The sequence below is a fragment of the Phoca vitulina genome, unplaced genomic scaffold (assembly GCF_004348235.1).
Source record: "Phoca vitulina isolate PV1807 unplaced genomic scaffold, GSC_HSeal_1.0 scaffold5, whole genome shotgun sequence".
Taxonomy (NCBI): Eukaryota; Metazoa; Chordata; class Mammalia; order Carnivora; family Phocidae; genus Phoca; species Phoca vitulina.
In genome coordinates, this window is record NW_022589708.1 from 69,930,203 (window position 1) to 69,956,068 (window position 25,866).

General features: G+C 38.2%; 1 protein-coding gene across 2 annotated transcripts; it reads left to right on the forward strand.

Annotated features, from left to right (window-relative positions):
- The first annotated feature begins 225 nt into the window (after positions 1-225).
- HSPH1 (heat shock protein family H (Hsp110) member 1) lies at positions 226-25,866 on the forward strand. 2 transcript variants are annotated; one of them, XM_032403244.1, is made up of 18 exons: positions 226-718; positions 3,220-3,277; positions 5,181-5,321; positions 6,021-6,143; positions 8,299-8,398; positions 9,598-9,731; positions 10,141-10,385; positions 11,346-11,574; positions 13,356-13,462; positions 13,723-13,856; positions 15,805-16,013; positions 17,643-17,774; positions 20,274-20,411; positions 21,292-21,417; positions 22,860-22,967; positions 23,068-23,187; positions 23,606-23,767; positions 24,961-25,866. In XM_032403244.1, the coding sequence occupies exons 1-18, from the start codon at positions 612-614 to the stop codon at positions 25,165-25,167; spliced, it is 2,580 nt and encodes an 859-aa protein (XP_032259135.1). In that variant the 5' UTR covers positions 226-611; the 3' UTR covers positions 25,168-25,866. The 2 variants fall into 2 exon arrangements, with proteins under 2 accessions (XP_032259135.1, XP_032259136.1); XM_032403245.1 differs by lacking the exon at positions 17,643-17,774 and having other exon boundaries at positions 572-718.

Here is a 25,866-nt window from a genome sequence, read left to right on the forward strand (position 1 = left end):
ATTAGGACAGCAAAGAGCCTGTGGCTACGGCGGGCGGGGACCTAGGTGGGTCAGCCTGGCCGGCTTAAGCCAATAGCGCCGGAGCGGCTTTTCTGACACTATGGCAACCGCGGCCGTCCCCAGAGGGACCAGCCACCCATTGGGTAGAATCTTTCGAGAAGGCTCGAGAAGAAGGAAGCGGAAGTGGCACGTGGAGGGGCCGGTGGAGGCGCCGGTGAGTAAATGCCGCAGATTCTGGAAAGTTCTGATCAGTGCGATACATAAGGCTGAGGAATTGGGACCTCCCCTTCTGGGTCGGTAGTTCAGCGCCGCGCCGGTGAGCTGTGGGTGCAGATCGAGGCAGTCAGCCCGAGCTTGCGGAGCTACCTGCGGAGACCGATCGCCGCTTTCCCCCGTGCTTAGTCGTCTGGGAGCTGCCACTGTCCCCAGGAAGCCGGAGGCGCCAGCCAGGCCGACTGTCCGTGTGTCCGTCCGTGTGACAGAGGAGCGGTCGGACTCCGCGGGAGCCGCGCGCGGCCGGGGCAAGAAGCGGCTGCGGAAGGAGCGGGCGGGCGGCCGGAGGACGCAGAGCCAGACCCAGAGCCGAGGCGGAGGCGGATCGCGAGCCGGCCATGTCGGTGGTGGGGCTGGATGTGGGCTCGCAGAGCTGCTACATTGCGGTGGCCCGGGCCGGGGGCATCGAGACCATCGCCAACGAGTTCAGCGACCGGTGCACCCCGTAAGTGGGAGCCTGCGGGGGCGCTAGGAGAGACTGTGGAGTGAGGAGAGAAAGCCGGCGGGGGCTGGGAAACGTGGGGACCCGGGGCTTGCGCGCTGGCTGCGGAGCGCCGGGCCGATCGGAAGGCGATGTGGGGAGCGGTGCGCTCCTCCGTAAGGTCTGGGTACCGGCGGCCGGGTAGGGCAGGACGCTTGCCCAAGAGTAGGGGTGGGGGCTTGCTGCCAGGATTGGGAGGGGAGGGGGTCTTGGCGATTCACGGGGCCAAGAGAAGTCCTAGAGTGGAGTGGCCCAGGGTGGTCGCTTCAGGGGCGAGCTGCGCTCAAACCCGCGATTTCGTTCCTTTTCTTGGCAGGCCTCAGTTCGCTCTTTCCGGGGCCGCCCCCGTTTCTCCACGCGGCTTCTCGCTGCCTGTGCCGCCCCCAGCTTGTCCCCCTCCCGCGGAGCATATCTTTGCGCACCGCAGTTGCGGGGCTGCTGAGCTTTTTCTTCCGCATTGTGAATCTCGAAATGAACTGGAAGCTTCCAGAGCCTGTATGCTGCTGCTTGTCCAGTGAGCGGGCGGTCTGTTGTTAGCGACCGCAGAATCCCTCCTTTCATAGATACCTCTTCGTGCGCACTTTTGGTTGCTAACGCTGTCCGCCTTAGTGCCTGGGATCATTTGTGAAGATGTAAACGTTCTTTTGCTCATTTTATGAGCGCCATTCAAGGGGAATCCTAAATCGTGTTCTAGTTTATGAATTTTGCACAGTTTAAATAAAGGAGATAAAATGAGAATTGCACCGTTTTGTGCTAGAACTCGGGGATGAATGTTGTCACTGAATTAAATATTCTACAGCGGCACGGGGTGGGCAAAGGTAACATTTTATTAAAGCAACTTTTTCGGGGGGCTTATTTTCTGAAGATGATACATGCAAACATGCCTGCCTGTACATTAATGAAAACAATTGCTTCTCGGGAAAATTAATGTAGGGATTTATTTTTTAAATGCCTTCAACCCAAGATAAAAAGCGTAGAATGAGACATTAAGGCCCAAAGGTAGAATGACTGTGTATGTCACGATTTGAGTACAGATGGCCATTTATTAAAGTGAATGGAAAATCAGAAAATAAGCAAATATTTGACAACGAGTAGCCTTGGGAATATTTATTTCATGATTTTACGTGTTTGCAAATTTAGTCTGTTCTTTAGCTGTGTAAAGGGCTCTGTAATTGGAGTGTAGTAAGAAAGACACTATGTCAGGCTTTCGTGCTTAGGTACAGTTTACATCTTTGTTCTCCTTGATCTGATAAAAGGAAGAAAAGCTGTTCAGATGAGAGTAGGAAAAAATGGGTATGTGGCTGTATTGACCACTGTGAAAGTAAAGACAACAGATATTTCTCTAAAAAGGGTAAACAGAGGGCAGCTTGGAATTCCCTTTAGTCTTTTGATCAAATAGATGTTTGACTCATTTGCATTGGCCAGTATTAATTTCAGTGTGGAAAATGAGTTAAGTCGTTCTGCAAGTGAATAGTTACTCTGAGCCTAGAATGATACACTGTTTTTGGAAGGTGCTAGCCTTTGCTTGAACACTTCTCTGGCTTTTAGGATGCTATTTAGCACCTGCTCAGATAATTTAGATTTAGGGTGTTTCCTTACTAACAAATTTAAAGTTGGTTTAGCCTGGTGTTTAATGCCCTCAGCATATTCCCATTTTGTTCATCTCACTATTACTCCTACCTGCTCTCTGATTGAAAACCTAATTTGCTTACCTCCTCCTGACAAGACTTTGAGTTTCTCTCTGCTCTGTGCTGCCATTCCATTTCTATTGCTGAGAAGGCTGTCTCACAGAAGTCATTTTTCATCTCTTCTGACTTAATGTAACTAATTACTCACTCCTTTCTCTCAACTCTGTTCTGCTGTGGTCGTTGCTCTGCGTCATTTTTAGTTGGCGTCATTAAGTAGAGTTTTCCATATAAGACCCCCTCTTGTGCTTTTAAACTCCAAAAACCTAACTTAGGGCCACTTGTTTGGGTTTATATAAACCCTTTGATCCTAAAGAGGCCAGTGGTGTATATATAGAACAACAATGGGTATGACAGTGATACTTAGATCTGTACAGAGTTGCTAACCGAGAAGTGGAATTACACCATGTATTTTGATAATCATGTACATAAGGCCAAGTTAATGATACCTTTTATTCAAAGTATTTTCGGAGTTCATGTGCACTTCCTAATGATTGGGCATCTGGAGAATTATACTGGTACTTGAGGTATTGGAAAATGCCCCCTGAACCATGAGCAGACTTTTTTGGGTAAGATGGCCACCTAGATTGGATTCTCAGAGTAGCGATTAAGCAGACTTCCACTGAGTATCTGACCAAAGCTTTAGAGTCCAAAGTTGTGCTATAGTTACGCTGTCCTCCACCCCCCATGGGTAAGAAATTTATATGTTCTTGTCAGTTAAAGATGTCCACATCTATGCCTTTTAACAGTTTTGAGACATGCGGTTTGTATATCTTCTAGATCAGTCATATCATTTGGATCAAAAAACAGAACAATTGGAGTTGCAGCCAAAAATCAGGTATGTTCTTTAAGAGAATTCTGGTCATTTTTAAGGGGGAGATTTTCAAGGTAAAATCTCAAGGGCATACAAGAGTATGAAATATCTAAGCCTATATATTTTTGAGTTTTAGAAATGTAATGCGAGTATTCTTTATGAGCCCTTAGATGGCTATTTTTCCTTCTGTTCCGTTCTTCTTTTCCCAAGATCTACCTTAGTGTTCTAATCTGCCAACCTTAATTTTTAGTAATTTTGCTACCTTTTAATTTATCTAATTTTTAAAAATTATAAATAAGACACTTGAAGTTCTTTCATGTGTAATTTCTTATGATACGCATTTAAGAGTTAAAGATTCCTTCTAGAAGTTCTGTATTTAAAAGCATTTTCAGATTATTTAATAATTAAGGTAAGACTGGGAGAACTTTCTATATAGACCTGTGCTGTCTTATTAGGGTAGCCATTAGGTACACTTGAAATGTACAAATGTGAAGTAAGTATGAAATACACATGAGATTTTGAAGTCTTAAAAGGAAATAAAGTATCTCCTTAATATTTTATATTGAGTACATGTTGAAATGACAGTATTTTGGATCTATTAGGCTTTAAAATAAGTTACTGAAATTAATTTCGCCTGTTACTTAATGTGACTAGAAAATTTATGTATGCCCCTCCCACGTGGGCCCCACGTTGTAACTGGTGAGCCCTTAGGTTTGGGGAGGAAAAAATAAAGTAAAAGAACATGAAATATGAAATCTCTTCTGAGAGGCTTTTAAAGAGAGACTGAAAAAGTTCTTTTAAATACAGAAAATAGTATTGCTGAAACAGAAACAAAATTCTAAACCCTGGAAGGCTATAATAAGGCTAGTTGGAAGAGATACAAGATAAAAGAAGAAAAAAAAGAGAAAAATAGCTATGTACACTCAAAATAATATACTCAAAAGGAAAGAAACACATTAGTGAAGTAACTATCTTCCTGAATATGGCCATTTAGAATATTGATAATTCCAGACATAAAATTCTGTTGCATTTTTTGTAATTATATGAAGAGAGTCAATAGAGGCTCAGATCTAGCCTATAGGTTACTAGATCTACCTCAAGTCAGTTTCAGAATCACAGGGAATTTTAGTATATAAACATGCTTCAATTCTGTGTTGTTTGAAAAATTAGTACTGCCAACTTGTAGTCCTCCCTTTAAAAGAAGTGGACCAGAGAAAACAGTAAATAGTTAACTGTTTTGGGATTTTCATTATTTTAGAAGTCTCAGTTTTTAGTCTTTGAATTATTTCTGTATTTTAAATAAAGTTCCCACTGCTGACTTCTGTGAGTGAAACATACTGTGGAGTGTGGGACTTTTCAATCCAGAGCCTAATCATCAAAAATATGCAGTTGAAAGCATTAAGTCACTTAGAAACTTCTTGAATTATCCTCGCCTCTTCTGCTTTTTGGTATAGATAATTAACATTCCATTATTGTCCCAATCCATGTATTTTGTGGCACAAAATGTTTATTCTGACCACTTAGCAATTTATTAGACTGTAACCACTTTTTTTTTTTAAATGTAATTTGCCCTGTAGTGCTTCTAGATCTCCTTATTCATTTATTCATTGGGTATAAAACTTACAAGTTCAGTGGGGGGGAAAAAGGAATGAAATAAAGGGATGCAGTTCTTGGTTTGTTCAGGGCTTTAGTGATAGTTTCACCATCTTTGATTTTATCTTGCAGATTTTGAAATCTTTTTAAAAGTCTGTGCTGACAGTATTGCCTTCTGTTCCCTCTCACTGCCTACCTTCTGGCATTTCCCAGGGTTGCAGAGAAAGTTGTTTATGTTCTTAATGGTTTGAGTTGTACAATTGACTTTCTATAAAATTGTAATAGCTGATAGATGTTCCAATTAGGAAAAAAAATTTTCTGATTTCTTTTGCAGCAAATCACTCATGCAAACAATACAGTGTCTAACTTCAAAAGGTTTCATGGCCGAGCATTCAGTGACCCCTTCATTCAAAAGGAGAAGGAAAACTTAAGTTATGATTTGGTTCCAATGAAAAATGGTGGAGTTGGAATAAAGGTAATATAACTGAGCAATCTTAGAGTCCTTAGTAGGAAATGGAATTCACCTACAGAAAAAAAAAAAAACAACCCTTAACTCCTAATAAACATTTAATTTAAAGTTCTTAATTAGATGAGATCTTTTTTTTTGGTCAAGTTCTTGTAAACTGTAAGTATGTTTTAATGTCTGAAAATTATTCAAATGATATATACTGCTATAACTTAAATTGTGTCTCATAACTGCCTTATAATTATTGAAATATAGGTTTCCTTAGGGGTGGTTGAAAAAACCTCAGTTGTCTTGTTTTATCAAACAAAAGCCATGACAGCCCAGTTGCAGTTGTTTGGAGAGCAATAGTGTAATACAACCAGAAATCTGTTTTTAAACTAGCAGAAACGTTCCTGTCTTAGGATCTACACCAAATAATATTTGTCACAGTGATTCATCTCTTCAGTTAGAGTGGAAATTTACTACTTTCTATAATGTTTTGACTAGTACTTTAGGTAGAGGAAAAATCTGCCTTAGCTTTTTTCCTTCTCTTCATCTCTAAAGAAAAGTTCTTTCTTCTTTTTTTTTCTTCTCTTTCCTTTCTTCTTTTCTAACAGCTGTAACAATAAAGGTTTTCTGGAAGAGAATATGTAATAATATTTGGAAGTTAGTATTAGCATGTAGCTTTAAGTACTACAATGTTTAAAACATTTTCTTTCCTCAATATAGGTAATGTACATGGATGAAGAACATCTCTTTAGCGTGGAGCAGATAACAGCCATGCTGTTGACTAAGTTAAAGGAAACTGCTGAAAACAACCTCAAGAAACCAGTAACAGATTGTGTTATTTCAGTAAGTAGAATTCAGCAAGGCAGTGTGTTTTATTTTAATTTGCCTTTTTTGCTACTCTTAAGTATTAAATGTGTGAAAGCTGTTCTATTACTAGAGATCAAAATCCTACTGGACTACATTAGCATAGTGTTCGGGAGCATTTCAGAGTATGTTTGAGTGGTATTTTTAGCCAGAAGTTGCAGAGGTTCTTGACTATAGGTGCAAATCAGAATCTCCTGTGGGGCTCCTTGGAAAAAGAGACTGACTGGTTGAATGGGGGGATGTTCTAAGGCAGTTAACATACTGTTAGACAGTTTGTATACTTAATGGGAAGTTTTCAGAATTCTCCTATCAGTTGAGAACCAGTTCATTTAGAAGTTTTACAATGTCACCTCCCAGTAGTGACAAAACCTAAGATATTTTAAGATTTTATTTATTTACTTGAGAGACAGAGATGGAGAGCACAAGTGGGGAGAGAGGCAGAGGGAAAGGGAGAAGCAGACTCCCTGCTGAGCAGGGAGCCCGATGCGGGACTCGATCCCAGGACCCTGGGATCATGACCTGAGCCAAAGGCAGATGCTTAACTGACTAAGCCACCCAGGTGCCCCAAAACTTAAGATTTTTATGGACAGTTGGTAGGTTATCAAGGAATATTTGAAATGGACAAAAGTCATCTTTTATTTGGACACCAAAAAGGCAGCGGGACATTCTCTCCCAAATGTCTAGGGTCTCTCTTTGATCATCTGTGGTTATGCCCTGGACCAAGACAGTCTGTGATGGACTTCCTGCATCATTCATGGTCTTTGCATTATAACCATGGGCAGCGTGGCCTGCCCAGACCATTCAGGTGCTTTTATGGCAGTGTGTCCTAGGATATGAAAGAATAGAGGCAGAGGCTTAAAATTTCTCCTATTGCCCTTGCAAGACAGAAGGTGTTCTGAAAGAGTATCTGGCTGTCTCTTGGAAAAAAAAATTAATATCTGATAAAATTAAAGAATTAAGTTACAAGTCAGTGGTTCTTCCTTTTTTTTTTTTTTTTTTAAATAAACAATATAGAAAACTGATGAAAGCAGTGTTCCTGATTTGAAAGGTGATCAGAGAGACCCACTTTTGCTCTTGCCTCTCTTTCTGAAGCAGCTACAAATACTTTGGGGAAAAAATGAAAGCCGCTGTACTGTTTTCTCTTCGGTACTTTCTAGTTAAGTGATTCTATGGCTGTATTGTTAGATGCTCTTCCTGAAGAGTGTCCTAGTTAAAGTGATGTCCTAGAAAGCGATCAAAAGAATTAACCTAGCTGGAAGCACAAGTCAGCACCATAAGAAACTTCATCCCATCCCTTGAGCTGTTTTTGCTTTTCTTTCTTTTAAGAATATCAACAGGCTTTGCCTCAAAATGTTTTTGAAATCTTAACAGGTCTACAGAATTAGAAGGTCCCCCATCACCTGTTAATGCTTAAATGCAATGAATAGCAAAACTATAGGGCAGTGGCATCTGCCAGAATTAGCTCCATATTATCTTCAAGTTCCTCAAGTATTTATCTGTAGTGCAATTATATTTAACATTAAATGTTGACTTAACATTGTGATCTCCAGCTGTCAGAAATTTAAGACTGGCTTAGAAATGGTATTTCATATGCTTAAAGCTTTCTGTTAGATAGAAGAAATTGTCAGTATATCTTAGTGAATACTCCTGATTTTTATTTTGGATTAAAATTTGGTTACAGTAGGGCGCCTGGGTGGCTCAGATGGTTAAGCGTCTGCCTTCAGCTCAGGTCATGATCCCGGGGTCCTGGGATCGAGTCCCGCATCGGGCTCCCTGCTAGGCGGGGAGCCTGCTTCTCCCTCTTCCTCTGCCTCTGCCTCTCTCTCTCTCTTTCTCTCTCTCTGACTCTTATGAATAAAAACAAGTAAGTAAGTAAGTAAATAAATAAATAAATAAATAAATAAAATAAAATTTGGTTACAGTAAAGATTACAATTTTGGGGCAATTTTTTTTAAAGTAGTTATTCTTAAAGTTAAGGAACTTGCTAGACATTAAGTCTAAAGTTCTATTTATGTTTATGACTTCACTAGGCACCTATTTAGTTGAACTGTTGTTAATTCATTATAAGTGGTTGTGAGGAATTTGTATGTGTGTATTCTAGACAAGTTAAAATTCTTTCCTTTCTTGTTGGTAGGTCCCCTCTTTCTTCACAGATGCTGAGAGGCGATCTGTATTAGATGCTGCACAAATAGTTGGCCTAAACTGCCTGCGACTTATGAATGACATGACAGCTGGTAAGGAAAAAAAGCTATTTTTATGTAGCAGTGAATATACTATCAGAGCTAGAGTTAAGCCACATCAGGTATGATAACCGAACACTTTTTCATGTACTTGTAGAAACAGAGCCTAGTAAAAAGTATGGGTTAGATTTGAAATTAAAGAATTCTGACTTTTCAGATGCTTATGTCTAATGAGAAATTGGCACTTTGTCAGGTTTATGATTCTGTTTTCATTAAGAAATTCTTTTATATATATATTTTAATCTTTTGAGTTACGTATGTTGGATTTAGTTTTCTATTTCCTTACGTAGTTTTAATAGTTAAGTTTTCCCCAAACCTTAAGATTTGGGGTTTCACAACTGCCCTGACTATAAGCATTGATTACAAGTTTTTCCCTTCTACATTTCCTGAATATATGCAGTTAGTCACTGATCATTCATCTTCTATCAAACATTGACTTAAACTGTATCATTTGCCAGGCATTGTGTAGGTACAGGTATAGTGTAAACAAAGCAATCACTCTTCCTTCCCCCTAGAACCTTTACTGGTTTTTTATGATTACAGGTGAACAAAGGTCAGTTACAATTTAGTGTATTCAGACAAAGCAAGTAAGACTTTTTTCCAGTGTATATCTAATATACACGTGTTTTATATCTGATATATATATGTCTTCCAAATCTAATACATGTTTTAAAACTCCTAAAGTATCGATAAAGATGTGTTCTTAGGGTATATGTATTTCGAAATACAGTGGTTTCAAAGTTCAGAAAAAGCTAACAGTCTCTTTAAGGTAGATCAGTTATTTGCCTTGGGCCTAGAAAGAAATTGGTAGGAACTGCAGTTGCTGTAGTTGTATATTAAATTCTTAATTTTTTTGGATAAGCAGTCTCCTGGCAGGTTGTGGTTCAAATGTAAGTATTGTGTGATGAGCCTGCTACTGTTTGTGGTTACATTTCATTGTATTCGCACCTTGTACATTTTCTCTGTCACATCTCTTCATACATTGAAAAGTGATAGAGCATTGTTCTAAAATCAGAAAGGGAAGAAGTTATTGATGCCATGAAAATTAGTTCAAAGTCCAGGTATAAAAGGAATGTGTTCACCTTTAAGTGTTTGAAGTATAGTCAAATTTCCTGCATGTATAATTATTTTGGTAATGATGAAATTCCTAAGAAAATGTGAACCAAAGAATTAAAACAATTATTTTTTTGTAGTGGCTTTGAATTATGGAATTTATAAGCAGGATCTTCCAGGCCTGGATGAGAAACCTCGGATTGTGGTTTTTGTTGATATGGGACACTCAGCTTTTCAAGTGTCTGCCTGTGCCTTTAACAAGGGAAAATTGAAGGTAAAGTCATAAATTGGAACTCAATGACCAAAACATATTAATTGTGTTGTATTTGTCATTACTTTAAGCAGCTTTGCTTCTTGGCAATGAAGAGTTTTGGGTAATATTAATAAGGAATTATTCCCAAGGTTGCTCTCCATAATGATGATGTAATTATCTTAGCATACTCGTAAGTAGTCTTGCTTAAGAAAGAGCAGCTTTTTAAGATTATCTTCTATGTAATCATTAAAAGTAAATCAGAAATTTAGCATTTCATTTGGCTTTGGTAGTAACATTTCTCTTAACTTGGATTTCGTGTAGTAATTTAAGTAGAAGTCTTGATGTCTTTAGTTGTTTGAGTAGCAGTATTTAAGGTTTTAGTGAAAAATATGATTGAAAATAACCAGATTATTTGTTTTAACTAAATTAGGTACTGGGAACAGCCTTTGATCCTTTCTTAGGAGGAAAAAACTTTGATGAAAAGTTAGTGGAATATTTTTGTGCAGAATTTAAAACTAAGTACAAGTTGGATGCAAAATCCAAAATACGAGCCCTTCTTCGTCTGTATCAAGAGTGTGAAAAATTGAAAAAACTAATGAGCTCTAACAGCACAGACCTACCACTGAATATCGAGTGCTTTATGAATGACAGAGATGTTTCGGGAAAGATGAACAGGTGCGTCCTGAATTCTGCTGGATTAAATAGAAGAAATTTCTTGCTGATGAAACTATAACCCAGATGTCAGTCTAGCGGTGGTGTTGAGAGTCTTGGCCCACATTTCAGGATTATATGCTATACACTAGGACTGTTCACACCATTAGAAACTAGGATCACTTCTGCAAAGAGGTTGTTTTTTATTTATTTTAGAGTGGGGGTAGGGGCAGAGGGGGAGAGAGAATCTTCAGCAGGCTCCATGCCCTGCAGGGAGCCCGATGTGGGGCTTGATCCCACAATCCTGAGATCATGACCTGAGCCAAAATCAAGAGTTGGATGCTTAACCAACTGAGCCACCCAGGTGTCCCATGCAAAGAAGTGTTTTAAAAAGATCTTTGCTAAGTGCCCTCATGATGGAGTCTTTTTGGTATTTATCATCTCTTAGTCTTTCTAGGCCAGTAATTGAATAATGGTTTCACAAAAAAACTTTTAGGAAGAAAAGAGCAGTCTTTTTTTTTTTTTTAAAGATTTTGTTTATTTGACAGAGAGAGACACAGCGAGAGAGGGAACACAAGCAGGAGGAGTGGGAGAAGGAGAAGCAGGCCTCCCGCGGAGCAGGGAGCCCGATGCGGGGCTCGATCCCAGGATCCTGGGATCATGACCTGAGCCAAAGGCAGACACTTAACGACTGAGCCACCCAGGCGCCCCTAAAACGGCAATCTTAATTTAAAAGTGATTTTTTCCCCCCAGTAATACCAGTAGAACTAATTTTTCCCCCATTTCTTTTCTGCACCTGTTTTGTATATTTATATATTTTTTAAAAGTTACAGATTACAGTTAAACTTGGCCCATGTGGAATAGAGGTTGTTGAAGGAAAAAGAAATTCACTGGGGTAATATTATTAAAAAAAAAAAAACAGGCAGGATATCAGCTTTAAGATAATGTTTCTAGAGATTTATAGTGTTCCTCTTGCTTGCCAAGGGCACAATTTGAAGAACTCTGTGCTGACCTCCTGCAAAAGGTAGAAGATCCCCTACACTCTCTGATGGAACAAACTCAGCTCAAAGTGGAAGATGTGAGTGCTGTGGAGATAGTTGGAGGCACTACGCGAATTCCAGCCGTGAAAGAAAAAATTGCCAGATTCTTTGGAAAGGATATCAGCACAACCCTCAATGCGGATGAAGCAGTAGCTAGAGGATGTGCACTACAGGTACTGTTTGCTCAGCCCTTCTTTCTCTTGGTGCTCATTGCTTAAACCATTTCAGCCGTATTTCATTGCGGTGGGGTTATATAGTAAGCAAAGCCCTGTGTCTAATTAGCTATCACAAGGGAGTTCACTTGCAAACACAGCCAGAAGGCTGTGGGGAAACAAGGATCTTCAGATCTGGAGCATCCAGGAAATTTTTGATGAAAGGAAATTTGCAGCTGATGTTTTTAAACTGCAGATCAGGAGCAGGCATGATTCTGAGGGGACACAGGAAACACAACAGTGAAGCACGAATTGGTAGTTCCAAAGCACATAGAGGGGAATTAGAACGGCAGTGTGGTGTAATGAGGAAATGATTCGGGGGAAAATTCGCAGGGCTGACAGTATTAGTTAACAAGTGGTTTTAGAAAATAGCTCTTCTTCCTCCTCCAAATGGATTGTAACTTGCTTATCAAGTAAGAAGGCCACTCAGAGGCTTAAGTTTGGCAAAGCGAAAGCACCAAAACTAGAAGTTATTGATAAGAGAATTAATCTTTATATTTAGGATAATATTATAGTCACCAAGTAGTTTTAACTGAAAATTCAGGGTATCTATGCTTAATTTTTTTTTTTTTAATGTTCTGTTAGTCACCATACATTACATCATTAGTTTTTGATGTAGTGTTCCATGATTCATTGTTTGCATATAACACCCAGTGCTCCATGCAGAACGTGCCCTCTTTAATACCCATCACTAGGCTAAAATTTTAATCTAGTTAGCACAATTATTTTTAATACAAAATAGCAAGAGTTTCTGTACACAAAGATTTTTAGAAGGACTATACTTAATACCTTTTTTTTTTTTAAGATTTTATTTATTTAACAGAGAGAGAGCACAAGCAGACGGGGAGTGGCAGGCAGAGGGAGAGGGAGAAGCAGTCTCCCCATAGAGCTGGGGGAGCCTGATGTGGGACTCGATCCCAGGACTCCGGGATCATGACCTGAGCCGAAAGCAGTCGCTTAACCAACTGAGCCACCCAGGCGCCCTGGACTATACTTAATACTCTAAAATGGAAGAATATGTGCTCATTATTGCTGATAATCCATTGTACCCACATGATGCATCATGGGGTTTTTAGTTTTGCTTTTTCCTTGATAATGGAGTGTACCTCCTTAACTGAGTCTCTAATTCCCCAAAACATTGGAAGTTGATCATTTCATTAGAGGTAGAGCTTATTTTGGCCTCTCTTTTGAAGGATCCTATGCTAATCAGAGATTGACCTTTAGTTTAGTCGTGTATTTAGTCAATTTTATGTGACTAGTCCACATCCACCTGTTGGGGTGGGTGTTTTCCACCTAAAATTTGGATTTACCACTGCTTCCTTCATAAAACTACCTGAAAATAGGAACATTTTGGGTTTTATCCTTTTTCAGTTTCTTAGACATTTGAAAGGTGATGTGGACAGAGCTGTGTGTGGATATATACACAGATTCAGAAGTGATACAGCTTGTAATTGAAATTGCTATCAGGGCATTTCTGGCAAGGCCGGTGTTTTTTTTCCTAAGCTCCTGTGAAACTTGTTACTAGTCAACAATTGTTATCCTAAGATTCATTGTATTATCAGTCTATATTTAGTGATTGGCATAGTATTTAGTTGTTAAATCCTCTATACTTAAGATGTATACTATAAGCAATTTTGATTTTGAATTTAAACTTACCATCCAATTTGAATTGAGTTTTATATTAAAAGGTGAGTGCAGTTATTCATGATCTTATGATAATCCTTTCTTTTTTTCTTTTGAAGTGTGCAATTCTTTCCCCGGCATTTAAAGTTAGAGAATTTTCCATCACAGATGCAGTTCCTTTTCCAATATCTCTGGTGTGGAACCATGATTCAGAAGATACTGAAGGGTATGTAGCAGAAGATAACTTTATTCAGATAATTATTTTAATATAAAGATGAAAAAATTAACAAATGACTTTTACATTTGAGGGTCTGATTAATCTAATTGGGATCTTTGAACAATCAAACCTTTCGAAATATTTCTCTCATTTTGGTGTTAATAAATGGTGAGATAGAATTGATGGAGATTTCAGAGCATTTATTGCATTTTGTGTAGCATAGTAAGCTTAAGTGCTTGGAATACTGAATGCCTTTTCCTTTCCTCTAGGGTCCATGAAGTATTTAGTCGAAACCATGCGGCTCCTTTCTCCAAAGTTCTCACTTTCTTGAGAAGGGGACCTTTTGAGCTAGAAGCTTTCTATTCGGATCCTCAAGGAGTTCCATATCCAGAAGCAAAAATAGGTAAGCAATTAATTTTGTGTGTTTACGCTTTTAAAGACTTAGTGTACCGAAGTAAAAATTTGTCTTCTCAGTGACGTTGAGTAGAACATAATTCCATGTAAAGACATTGTCAATTTACAATAATGGTGATGAAGAAATCTCTTCCTTTTATTGATGAATAAGTTGGCCTATAAAGATGGAACGACTTGCTTAGTGCTGCTGTTACGTCCACGTATCTGTGTTTAGGAACATGTCAGTCTTTTTTCTCTTCTGATACAGTCTCTACTTAAAGGATTACCACCTGTTTTTAATATTAACCTTTCTTCTAGATGGAATGTTACTTCTAATTTAAAACCTGGCTCAGAAACCATCGCAGTAGCTTCTCAAATGTACCTTTCTATTGTAATCTCTCTCTCTCTTTATTTTATTTTATTATGTTAATCACCATACATTGTAATCTCTTTTAAAAGTACATCTTTTTTGGTACATTTTTCCTTGAGAGGTTTGGCACTATCCATCTGTTTTGACTCTTACTAACTGGAAATTTATGGGAGAGCTACAGATCTCTTCCTGAGTGGCCGTGTGTCTTTCCCAGGCTGAGGGTAAAGTTTGCCAATATTGCAAGATCTGTTCAGCACTCACTGTTGCCCCATACCTTTTCATAACGAAGTTGTTTGAAGAAGTCTAACCTGACCAGTTGTGTTTTCTTTCTTACCACTTAAGACTAAAAATGTTCGGCACAGAAGAGGTTTTTTGTTGTTTTTTTTGTTTTGTTTTTAAACCGTTTTTACGAATTTATTGCTAGGAAATTAGCTTGAGAAATTGTTGAATAGAGAGAAATTTTAATAGGTTGGATTCTATGCGTTAATTCCCCATCGTGCAAAGGATAAAATCGAAGCTTTTTAGTATGACACCAAATCAATATGTTATCACCAAAACTGAAAAGCTCACACATACTTAAAGAACGATCTTACATCTCTCTCTGTCCTCTAACTCATCTCGGATACCCCACAGTAAATGCTGTTTCTTTAAATGGGTCTTACAGTAATCATTTCCTGAGCTCCAAGTGATTTGATAATAATTGAACGTCTACTCCAACATCTTTCACTGACCTGGTAATTAAATCTGTAACTTTCTGTGTTTGTGTAAACAGCACCTTAAATATAAAAATGTCAAATCCCATATAGTGCTTTACACATACTAGATTCAGAATACTTAATTTTGGTTCAGTGGCCTCTGGAATAAGAAGGCTGTTAGTGGAGATAATATAGCTAACACATAGCACTTGGTACTGCAGTTTTACATGCTCATTGTAAACACCAACTCGGTCCACAGAAACATAGATAGCTGAAACAACTTGCAGTAGGTTACATGGCCAGTATTCAAGCCCAGAGACTGGGTCAGAGTCCATACTCTTAACTCCTACTCAGTAATGCTCTGGAACTGCTGTATTTTGCATAATAATTTTAGGCTTTGGTAACAGCTTTTATCAAAACCTCTCCTATTTAAGACCTAGGAAAATGTTTTGATTATTCAGTCAGAAAAAGTATTCCCTAAAGACCCTGTAGGATTAAAATGCATCCGGTTCTTGGTATCATTTGAGATCTCTGCCTTATACTTGCTAACAGATTTTCATGTCTAGTTTGTGCTTACCCATCTGGAGAAATAGGGTAAGAGGAGGCAGGGACTTCTTGTCATCTTATCTTACAGTATCTGTGTTAAATAAAAACAATCACAAGAGTGCCTTGCCTTTGAAGGTTTTACAGCATATTAAGACTAATTCCAAGTATTGAAGTAATACCCTACAACTAAGTTTATTTTATGTTAATAGTATATGTCTTAATTCAGTTAGTAGAGAAAATGGGAAGATTTGGGAATAGCAATACTGTGAAGCTATATTTCTTGGTTTTTGTCTTCTTTACAGACATTTAGATTCACTTCAAAAATTGCCAATTTCTTTTTGTTCTAGGCCGTTTCATAGTTCAGAATGTTTCTGCGCAGAAAGATGGAGAAAAATCTAGAGTGAAAGTCAAAGTGCGAGTCAATACGCATGGCATTTTCACCATCTCTACAGCATCTATGGTGGAGAAAATCCCCGCTGAGGAGAATGAAGGGTCTTCTGTTGAAGCAGACATGGACTGTCCAAATCAGAGACCAGCAGAAAACTCGGACACTGATGTAAGTGTGTGAATAATAAGCCTTTGAGTTGGAATATATAGTTAACTCTATAGGAAAAGAGTAGGGAAGGGTTCAGATATGTTTTTCTTAATTTTATTTAGAGTTTTGGGGAATGATGATAGCAGTTGCTAGGTGATGATAACATATGGCCCAGAATTTGGTGATAAAATTATGCTTAAATTCTATACAGTTAATTTGAACTGGCACATTACAAAATAATAAGAGTGTAATAACTTATTACAAAATAATAAATTGGTTTTTTTTAAAGGCATTGACCACATATTGAGAAGGCAGTTTTGACTGATGATTAAGAAAAAAAGAAAAAGACTTAAAAATATTAATTTGGAACATACACCAAATATTAAAGCTGATTCTTAAATTACTGCAAAATTGGCTTTGGTATTTCAGGACTTAACTTGCTTTTATTTACATGATTTGTTATATTATGGGAGGGAAGGAAAAGAAGTATCTGCATGGAGTATAGAAAGAAAGTTGTTACTGTTCATGTTCTTCCAATTAGCATGAGTGCAGAAGAATTTTAAGAAACTTTAAAATAGATTAGCTATTGGAGTTTACTTCTGGATAATAATCAGAAATAGCTTAAATGAAGAGGCAAGTGAACAGTGTTTTAGTCAAGATGTGAGAAAGTGTGGTATCCTGTGGTCAGACAACTGTTACCACTGTTATTCCTAGAACATTTAAGGAACATTAATATCTGAGCCTTAGCTTTGTTATCATTTTTAAAAATTTCAAAATAGTGCGTTAAATGACCAGTGCCGTATACTTTTCCATTTGGCTACGGACACCATTATTCTAATGCCTGTTTTATCAATCTTTTAGTACCTTTTGGATCTGTTTACATCATGAGTGCCTTGTTTCTGAATACTTCCATGTCTGCCTTAGAATCTTGAAGCTCTGAAAGAAAAATTTGAGAGACTTCAGGGTGGACAGAAAGTAGTTAAATTAGAATGTTTCAGGCTTCTCCCAAAGATGGGAAATGACTAGTGCAAGCACTGATTTATCGGGAATGGAGAGGTCTACTAACATGTAGCATATATTCTTTATCCTGACATCTTCTGAGGTGGAAATAGCTGGATCACAAAAAGAAGGTGGGGACAGAAGGAGTCTTGGGTATCTGTAAGCTGAAATGATGAATCCCTGAACGACTGACTGATAGTTGGCTTTTTTATGCAACTGTTCAGGTCATTGAAATGGTGATATGTTGAGATGCTGATGGCTGCTGGTGAATTTAAGTTTTGGAATCTTGTTTCTGGGAGAGAGGCCTGGAGTAAACCTATTTCTTGTGCTTTTGAGAGTTAATAGCTGTACAAGGCTAGATCAAAGTTTCTTAAAGGAGAGTTCTTGACTGTCATCACATCAATCAAAATGCCTACTGCTTGGTTATTTAACAGTATTAACTGCTCTCATTCAAAGAATTTCTTACAGGTTTAAGATTTGTAAGGAGTTTTCAAATATTTTGTGTTTATTTTGCTTTTATCCAGTATCTTTTCTCCCCCACCTATTAAGATTTCAAAAATGGAGTGTACGGTCTTTGGTGCCCTATAACCTTTTAAATTTATATAAGTACACCTGCTTTCTACATCCTTTGTGCCTGGGCTTTCATTTCAGAAAAATATCCAGCAAGACAACAGTGAAGCTGGAACACAGCCCCAGGTACAAACTGATGGTCAACAAACCTCACAGTCTCCCCCTTCACCTGAACTTACCTCAGAAGAAAACAAAATCCCAGATGCTGACAAAGTGAGTGACTCTTCTAGTTCATTCCTTTAGACAATGTTGCAACATGTGATCATTAATGATATCATTAAATCTGCAGTTTCAAGAGCAAGCACCAAGTTATCTTATTCTGTATAGGGTTTTTCTTTTAGTTGTTTGTGTTTTTCAATTAAAATTAGAGGTACTCAAGCTCAACTAAGAGAATTGAATATTCTGCTTTAGACCTAAAAGCTTCTCTTGATTAACTGCCACTCCAAGCAACAAGAGGCAAATGCATGGCATTTCTTGTCTTCTCTAGTGCCCGAGGTATCTGCTAACGTGAGGGCAGAAATAGATACATTCCCAGGGCTGTGGGATGAGTTTTCACTTGAATTAGTCTGATGATAAATACACGGGCTATAGGAGTTTAGTAAACCTTTTTCTCCTCTCAAATCACCTGTCAAAATTAAATTAATTATGATGGTCTGCTAATAATCAGATTGTACTTCAAAGTCATTTTTCTTTGCCATGCTTCCGCAGTATGTATTGCAAGCTTAATTAAATATTTGTGCTTTGTCCCTTGAAAAATGACAGCTTCTAATCAAACCTTTAAAATTCATGGTCAGATAGATATTGGGAAGTTTACATTGTTACTGTAGATCATTCTGTGCTTTTCAGAACTTCACTCTTTGTACAGATTGCATGTAAGTTATTAACCTTTCATTAGTGGTTTGGTTTTTTCTTACCTTTAGATGAATTGCAGAATTGTTCTTTGGCCAAAATACATTTTCCACTTGGTGGTAAAAGTTTCCAGTCCTGTGGGGATCCTAATATGAGCTTTAGTTCCTGACTCTGAAAGCTGCCTTTTTCTCCTCTTAAAAGAGTTCTGTGGTGATGATGGTGGAGCAGCATGGCTTTCTTTGCGACAACAGCTCCTTAATGTCCCACCCCTCCCCTCACTTAGTGTTGAGTATTAATGGGCTTGTGCTGTTAGTCTCAGTGCCTGTCTGGAACATGACACTGAGCACCATCTCATGTTCTTCGTTGTAGGTGGGCCCGCTAGCGTCAGGCCCTTTGGAACATTCTCACACACCCCTTTGCAGGGTTCTTCATCCATCCCTTGTCGAGTGCCATTTTGTGATATATCGGTTTAGTCAGTAGTTGGTTTAATGTGGTACTGTCAGAGTCTTACTCTGACTTTAACTGTCACACGTGTACTGTCATCGATTTGTTTCCCAAATATCTGTTGTATTCCTGTGTTTTGCGAGGTGTGAGTGTCCTCTAATTCATTTTCCTTGTGGTCTGTGCCCCCAGAGCATGCACAGTATAATGGGGGGTTCTCGTGTGTGCTAGAGTGAAGAAGACATGGGGACTGCAGGCTGATTGACTAGATCCTTGCTGGTGAGACAGCTGGCTACACTTCTGAGACATCTGACTTTGAGGAATACTGAACTAGAAGTCTGAGAAACATGAGTTCTAGTCCCATCTCTGGCTTTGTCATTTTAGGCAAGCCACTGAACCTTTTTCAAGTCCCAGTTTCTTCTATGAAGTGCCTGGAATTCTAACAACCTTTTAACTTCCCAGAATTATCCAGTGGCGGTGCCCATTGTACCGATGGGCTAGTCCTTCCTATTTGGCCATCCCAGCCAGCCAGGGTATATGTTTTATTCCCTTGGTTATTTTCTAATCTGTTCTACAGCTGAGTTTCCTAAATTGTGTTCTTTGTCATCTCAGCTAGTAGGAACCTGTAGAAATGGAAATACATAGAAAAGTCTTGGAAAATTAAAGGCCATAGGAGATACTTACTTCTTTAGCCCTGTATTTACATATTTTGAAAAACCTGCAGTAAACTGTTAGCGTTTGCTGCGTCATTTCATTTTCTATTTTAAGGTTCTTTTGTCTCTTTCTACCTTATGTTTGCTTTGAAAAGGGGTATGACTCAAAGGCAGATAGTAGGAATAAGGATATTTATCTGCATATGTACATACATGTACGTATGTGTGTATATACATAATCCCCAAATTCAATAGGAAACTTTAAAAGGCACTCACCAGTGTAGTGCTCATGGTAACTGAAGCAGGTATAATAGTGGGCTAGAGGGACTCAAGTATAGAGGAGGAATAGAAGGTGATCCTAATGTGTTTAGCATGGGTCACAGTGTATTTTAGTTACTGTCAGATTCTAGACTGTTATTTAAAGATGTGGTAATTTAATACTAGTTTTGACTTTTTTTGGAGTCCTAGACATTGCTTACAGGGCTTAAAAATTAAAGACCTATGAAGAAGAGTTTTAGCAGGAAAGATTGAATTTAAGTTTAACATGCAAAGAGAAAAATATCCTGGTGAATTCTTGAGAGAGAATATGACATGTTCAAGTTGTAATTGCAGCCCCGTTTAAAATGAGTGGGTGGGAATTAGATGATCTTCACTCCTCCAATTTAGGATTTTAGGGATTTTATTTTTAGTAAGTATGGTAGGGAGATTTTGTTGTTGTTTTCAAGAATTATTTAGGAATTTTTCCATTTCTTTTTTACCCCTTCCTAAGGCAAATGAAAAGAAAGTTGACCAGCCTCCAGAAGCCAAAAAGCCCAAAATAAAGGTGGTGAATGTTGAGCTGCCTATTGAAGCCAACTTGGTCTGGCAATTAGGGAAAGACCTTCTTAACATGTATATTGAGACAGAGGTAAGTACTTCAGGTAATTATTTTCCATCCTGGAATGTATTTAGTTGGTTGGCCCTGTTATCCATACTTCTGATAGAGAAATAACTATACTTCTTTCCCATATCCTACGTTTTATACAGTTTTTAGGACTAGGATGAATCTTCAGTTTAATTTTTTTTAACAAGTTTTGTTTACATTTTTGCATCCTTATGAACGAGATCTATACCCTAGATCATTCTGCTTGGTATATAATTGATTGCCCAAGGTCTTGGAAGAAATTGAATGCCACTATGTCCTAGCACAGGGCACAATACAGTTGGTGTCTCAGGCAACACTAAATATTTCTGTTAAAATACATTGTGCTTCTTTGTAGTCTAGAATATGTGAAAAAATTTGAGATTAGGTTTTATTGTTTTGTTTTATTGAGATGGCAACATTGTGTTTTGAAATTTAATAATAAATTATATCTCATTAATATTTCATAAGTAAGTGGATAAGTAAATTTACTTAAAGCCCTTGATCTCAAATACGGTTGCAGCGTCCTATGACGATTATATATTGGGCAATATTAATCCCAATATGAGACAACCATATAACTACCTAAAAAGAAAAGTATAGTGAATTGGGTTTTTTCCTTCTTGGTATTAAACCTGAGATGCGAAAGCGTGTAATTTATTATATAATTAAAAAAAAATCACAACCCACTATGTGTATTTTAGTAAATGAAGAACTTTGTAAGATTTGTTATAAGCTTTATGACATATAAATTAGAACTGTTAACACTAATTTTTGTGTGTGTGTGTGTGTGTAATTGTTGATTTTAGCACTAGAGTCTAGTTAACATTTAGTTACAGGTAATAGAAGACCAAGGCTGAAATTAATCTTTTCTGTTCTCTGACAGGGTAAGATGATAATGCAGGATAAATTGGAAAAGGAAAGAAACGATGCTAAAAATGCAGTGGAGGAATATGTGTATGAATTCAGGGACAAGCTGTGTGGACCATATGAAAAATTTATATGTGAGCAGGTATGTGTAGAGCTCTGTTTTTATTCAGATAATCTCATAAAGTGTTTCATATCAAATTTGACATTTAAGTCTCTACTAGATTATGTAACGAGCTTTTTGAAAACAGAAAACTTGAGGGGCGCCTGGGTGGCTCAGTCGTTAAGCGTCTGCCTTCGGCTCAGGTCGTGATCCCGGGGTCCTGGGATCGAGCCCCGTATCGGGCTCCCTGCTCGGTGGGAAGCCTGCTTCTCCCTCTCCCACTCCCCCTGCTTGTGTTCCCTCTCTCGCTGTCTCTCTCTGTCAAATAAATAAATAAAATCTTAAAAAAAAAGAAAGAAAACAGAAAACTTGAAATAGGAATTATATAAACAGAGTCCTAGAAATAGGCTCATTAGTAATGTGCAGTTTTATTCTAACTTGTCCCAGTGACTTTTTAGTTTTTACCATCCAGAAGAAAGAACCTATCAAACATTTATTTAGAGTCTATGACACTAAAGGTATGGGGGCTAGAAAGATAAATAAGAGAAAATCCTTGGTTTTAAAGACCTCAGACCTTTTATTTTTGTTTCTGGTTTTTTTGTTATGAGTCTGGTTCCCTTGGTTCCTCATGGTCATTGTTGTTTTATCCTCTAAGATTTGTTCATCCAGTCATTCCAAAGTTTATCGGGCACATTATTCCCCTTAGCCCTTTTCTAAGCTCTCAAAGTCAGTGTGGCTCTGAGTAAATCCCAGAAGCACAACTGTGAAAATGGGGCTTAGAAAACAATTGGCTAGATACAAATCTGGGATGGTTTCGGGATTAATTCTGAAGTTAAAAGAATTTAAACTTAGGGGTCTATTTTAGTTCTAAGATCCCTGGACTACCTTGTAATATACATTAGTTTTTGGCTCTGCCCTGACATGTCCTGGATTTCTTATGGTTGGGATTCTGAAGGAGAGATGACCTAAGGAGGGTAGACCTCCTAAGGCTAGAGTAGAAATACATTATGGGAATTGGTTCAGAATGGCTTTTTTTCAGGTTCAGTGATTGAATTGTCAACTTGTCTATTTCCCTTTGATAGTTGTGGGGGTGAATAGGAAGTTACTTCATCAAGACCTAATTGCTTTGGAGAGTGGGAAGATAATTGCTCTTCCATAACCCCATTTCAGTGTATAGATTGTTCAAAACTGGACTTCTGAAATACATTATTGTTACGGCAGTAAGCAGTTTACCAAAACTTCTCACGTGTCCACATGTAAAAGAGAAGCCAAAGAATTACTGTTCATCTCTCATATAAAATCTACTAGTGTTCATTGTTCCTTGATACTTTACAGTAAAGAGAATCCAGCTAATCAGAGTGCCTTCCTAGTAGAAATAAGATTGGTGACTTAGTGTTTAACACTTCTGAGGATGACTCTGTTTTGTTGTGAAAACTTTTAAAGTAAAATTGCCCCTGATACAGTTTCTCATGTTTCATATACAGGATCACCAAAATTTTTTGAGACTGCTCACGGAGACCGAAAACTGGCTCTATGAAGAAGGAGAGGACCAAGCTAAACAAGCATATGTTGACAAGTTGGAAGAATTAATGGTAGGTCCTTCTCTCCCCCTAGAAAGTGGTACATGTGTTTTAGACTACAAACTTTCGAAATGCAGTTAGACAAATGTTAATTTATTATATCTTGTTTTAGAAAATTGGCACTCCAGTTAAAGTTCGGTTTCAAGAAGCTGAGGAACGACCAAAAATGTTTGAAGAACTGGGACAGGGACTGCAGCACTATGCCAAGATAGCTGCAGACTTCAGAAATAACGTAAGTCTGTTTGTGTGTTGCGAGGAAGTTACCCTAGATTTTAATAAGCTGATACTAAGTTGAGGAACCTTCACTGTGAACACATCTTCTTAAATGAGAAATTTATTTTTGGTATTTGAGACCACAGATAGATTTGAACTTCATGGAAAATTCGGGCAGGTTAGAGGTTACTGTTAAATACTTTTTTTTTTTTTTTTTTTAAAGACTATTTGAGAGCGAGCATGAGCGGGGGTAGGGCAGGGGGAAAGGGAGAAGCAGGTTCCCCACTGAGCAGGGAACCCGATGCGGGGCTCGATCCCAGGACCCTGAGATCATGACCTGAGCCGAAGGCAGATGCTTCACTGACTGAGCCACCCAGGTGCCCCACTGTTAAACACTTACTTAAGTCTATAGAATGACCATGCCTTTTTCCATTCAGGATGAGAAATATAATCATATTGATGAGTCTGAGATGAAAAAGGTTGAGAAGTCTGTTAATGAAGTGATGGAGTGGATGAATAATATCATGAATGCTCAGGCTAAAAAGAGTCTTGATCAAGATCCAGTTGTACGTGCTCAGGAAATTAAAGCAAAAATAAAGGTAAGTATTATTGTCTGATGTTTGCTGCTTAGGGACTCAAGTTGCAATCCTGTGAACCTTAAACATAGCTTAATCCTGTGAACCTTAAACATAGCTCTTTCTTTGATCAATCTTCTACCTCATCCTGATTGAGGCCAGATTTCTTAGTTCATTATTGATACTACAAGATACAGAAGACCTTATATGTTTCTCTTAAATTTCCATTTATTCATTATTCATTCAGTTCAACAAATACATTTGTTGAGTCCCTACCATGTGGCAGCCATGGTTCTCAGGTTAAACTCTGAGTGTACAAAGTCACTGCCCCTGTGGTAGTCACCTGCTGGCTCGAGGAAGGCTTGACAGCAAACGAGGAGGAGAGGAAGTGTATCAGATGGGGTCAGGTGCTGCGGGCAAAAATAAAGTAGTCAAAAGGATTAGGGGATTCTGGGCACTGGAGAAGGACCCAGATTGGTATTTGATCAAGGAAGGCCTTGCTGAGTGTGTGAGGCTTTGAAGAAAGTTGAGACGAAAACCAAAGAATGTTTTCCATCTGGAAGAATGTTGAAACAAAATGAAGGTTAAAGAATCGTGAGCTTTTTTTTTTTTTTAAGATTTTATTTATTTATTTTGGAGAGAGAGCATGTGGGGGGGGGCAGAAGAAGAGGGGGAGAGAGCATCCCAAGCAGACTCCAAGGTGCGGAGTCCGATGTGGGGGTCAGTCCCAGGACCCTGAGATCGTGACCTGAGCCAAAGAAGGCAAGAACTGGAAGCTCAACCAACCGAGTCACCCAGGTGCCCGAGAATTGTGAGCCTTTGAAGTCAGGGGGCTATAATCTTGAATCCCAGTTCTTTGCTCCCTAGTTTTCCTGATCTTGAGGTTTAGTTAACCATCTTCTCTGAACCATCTTTCCTCTTTCCTAGGTGGGGATCATAATTTCTACCTTTAATATTGTGAGGATTAAATGAGGTAATAAGATGTGAGGACTTTGCAAGTTCCTGACTCATCATAGAAGAATATTCACTGCTCTTTTTTGATTAGGCTTCAAGTCATAGTTTTGGGCAAGTGTAATGAGGAAATTGAATTCCTCGAGATATGTGTAATTGGAGTTGATAGGAAAATAAACAGTTCAGGTGGTGTGTTAGGAAAGTAATTGAAAATGACTGGGTGGATCAGAGTTAACCTGATTACCAGTTTTGTTTCCCTTGCTTAGGAGTTGAATAACACTTGTGAACCTGTCGTAACACAACCCAAGCCAAAAATTGAATCACCCAAGCTGGAAAGAACTCCAAATGGCCCAAATATTGATAAAAAGGAAGAAGATTTAGAAGGCAAAGAAAATTTTGGTGCTGAGCCTCCACATCAGAATGGAGAATGTTACCCAAACGAGAAGAGTTCCATTAATATGGACTTGGACTAGATAACATTACGTTGGCATAGTCCTTCAATGAATAAAATATTTTTGCCATAGTATGTGATTCTACATAACATACTGAGACTATTTATATTTTCTTTTTTAAGGATGTTTAGAAATTTTGTGTATTATATGGAAAGAGAAAAAAGCTTAAGTCTGTAGTCTTTATGATCCTAAAAGGGAAAATTGCCTTGGTAACTTTCAGATTCCTGTGGAATTGTGAATTCATACTAAGCTTCTGTGCAGTATTACTATTTGCATCACTGAGGATGAAACTGACTTTTGTCTTTTGGAGAAAAGAAAACAAACTGTACTGCTTGTTCAAGAGGGCTGTGATTAAAATCTTGAAGCATTTGCTCCTGCCAAGGTAGTTTTCTTGCATTTTGCTCTCCATTTCAGCATGTGTGTGGGTGTGGATGTTTATAAACAAAACTAAGTCTGATTTCATAAGGGCTTTCTAATATTAATTCTGTCCAATAGAATATGACTTTTTGCTTTGATATTAAAAATCAACGAGTAAAGCAAAAGCTAGTGAAATGTGTTAGCAGCATGCAGAACAAAAACTTTCAACTATATCTCCTGTCATACAGTACATTGTCATGTGAAGGTGTAAATTGGAAGAAATGTTGATTCTGTTTGTAACTGATATTGTGAAGCCTTTTATGAGCTTTAAAATAAAGTTCATCTTATGGTGTCATTTCTAAA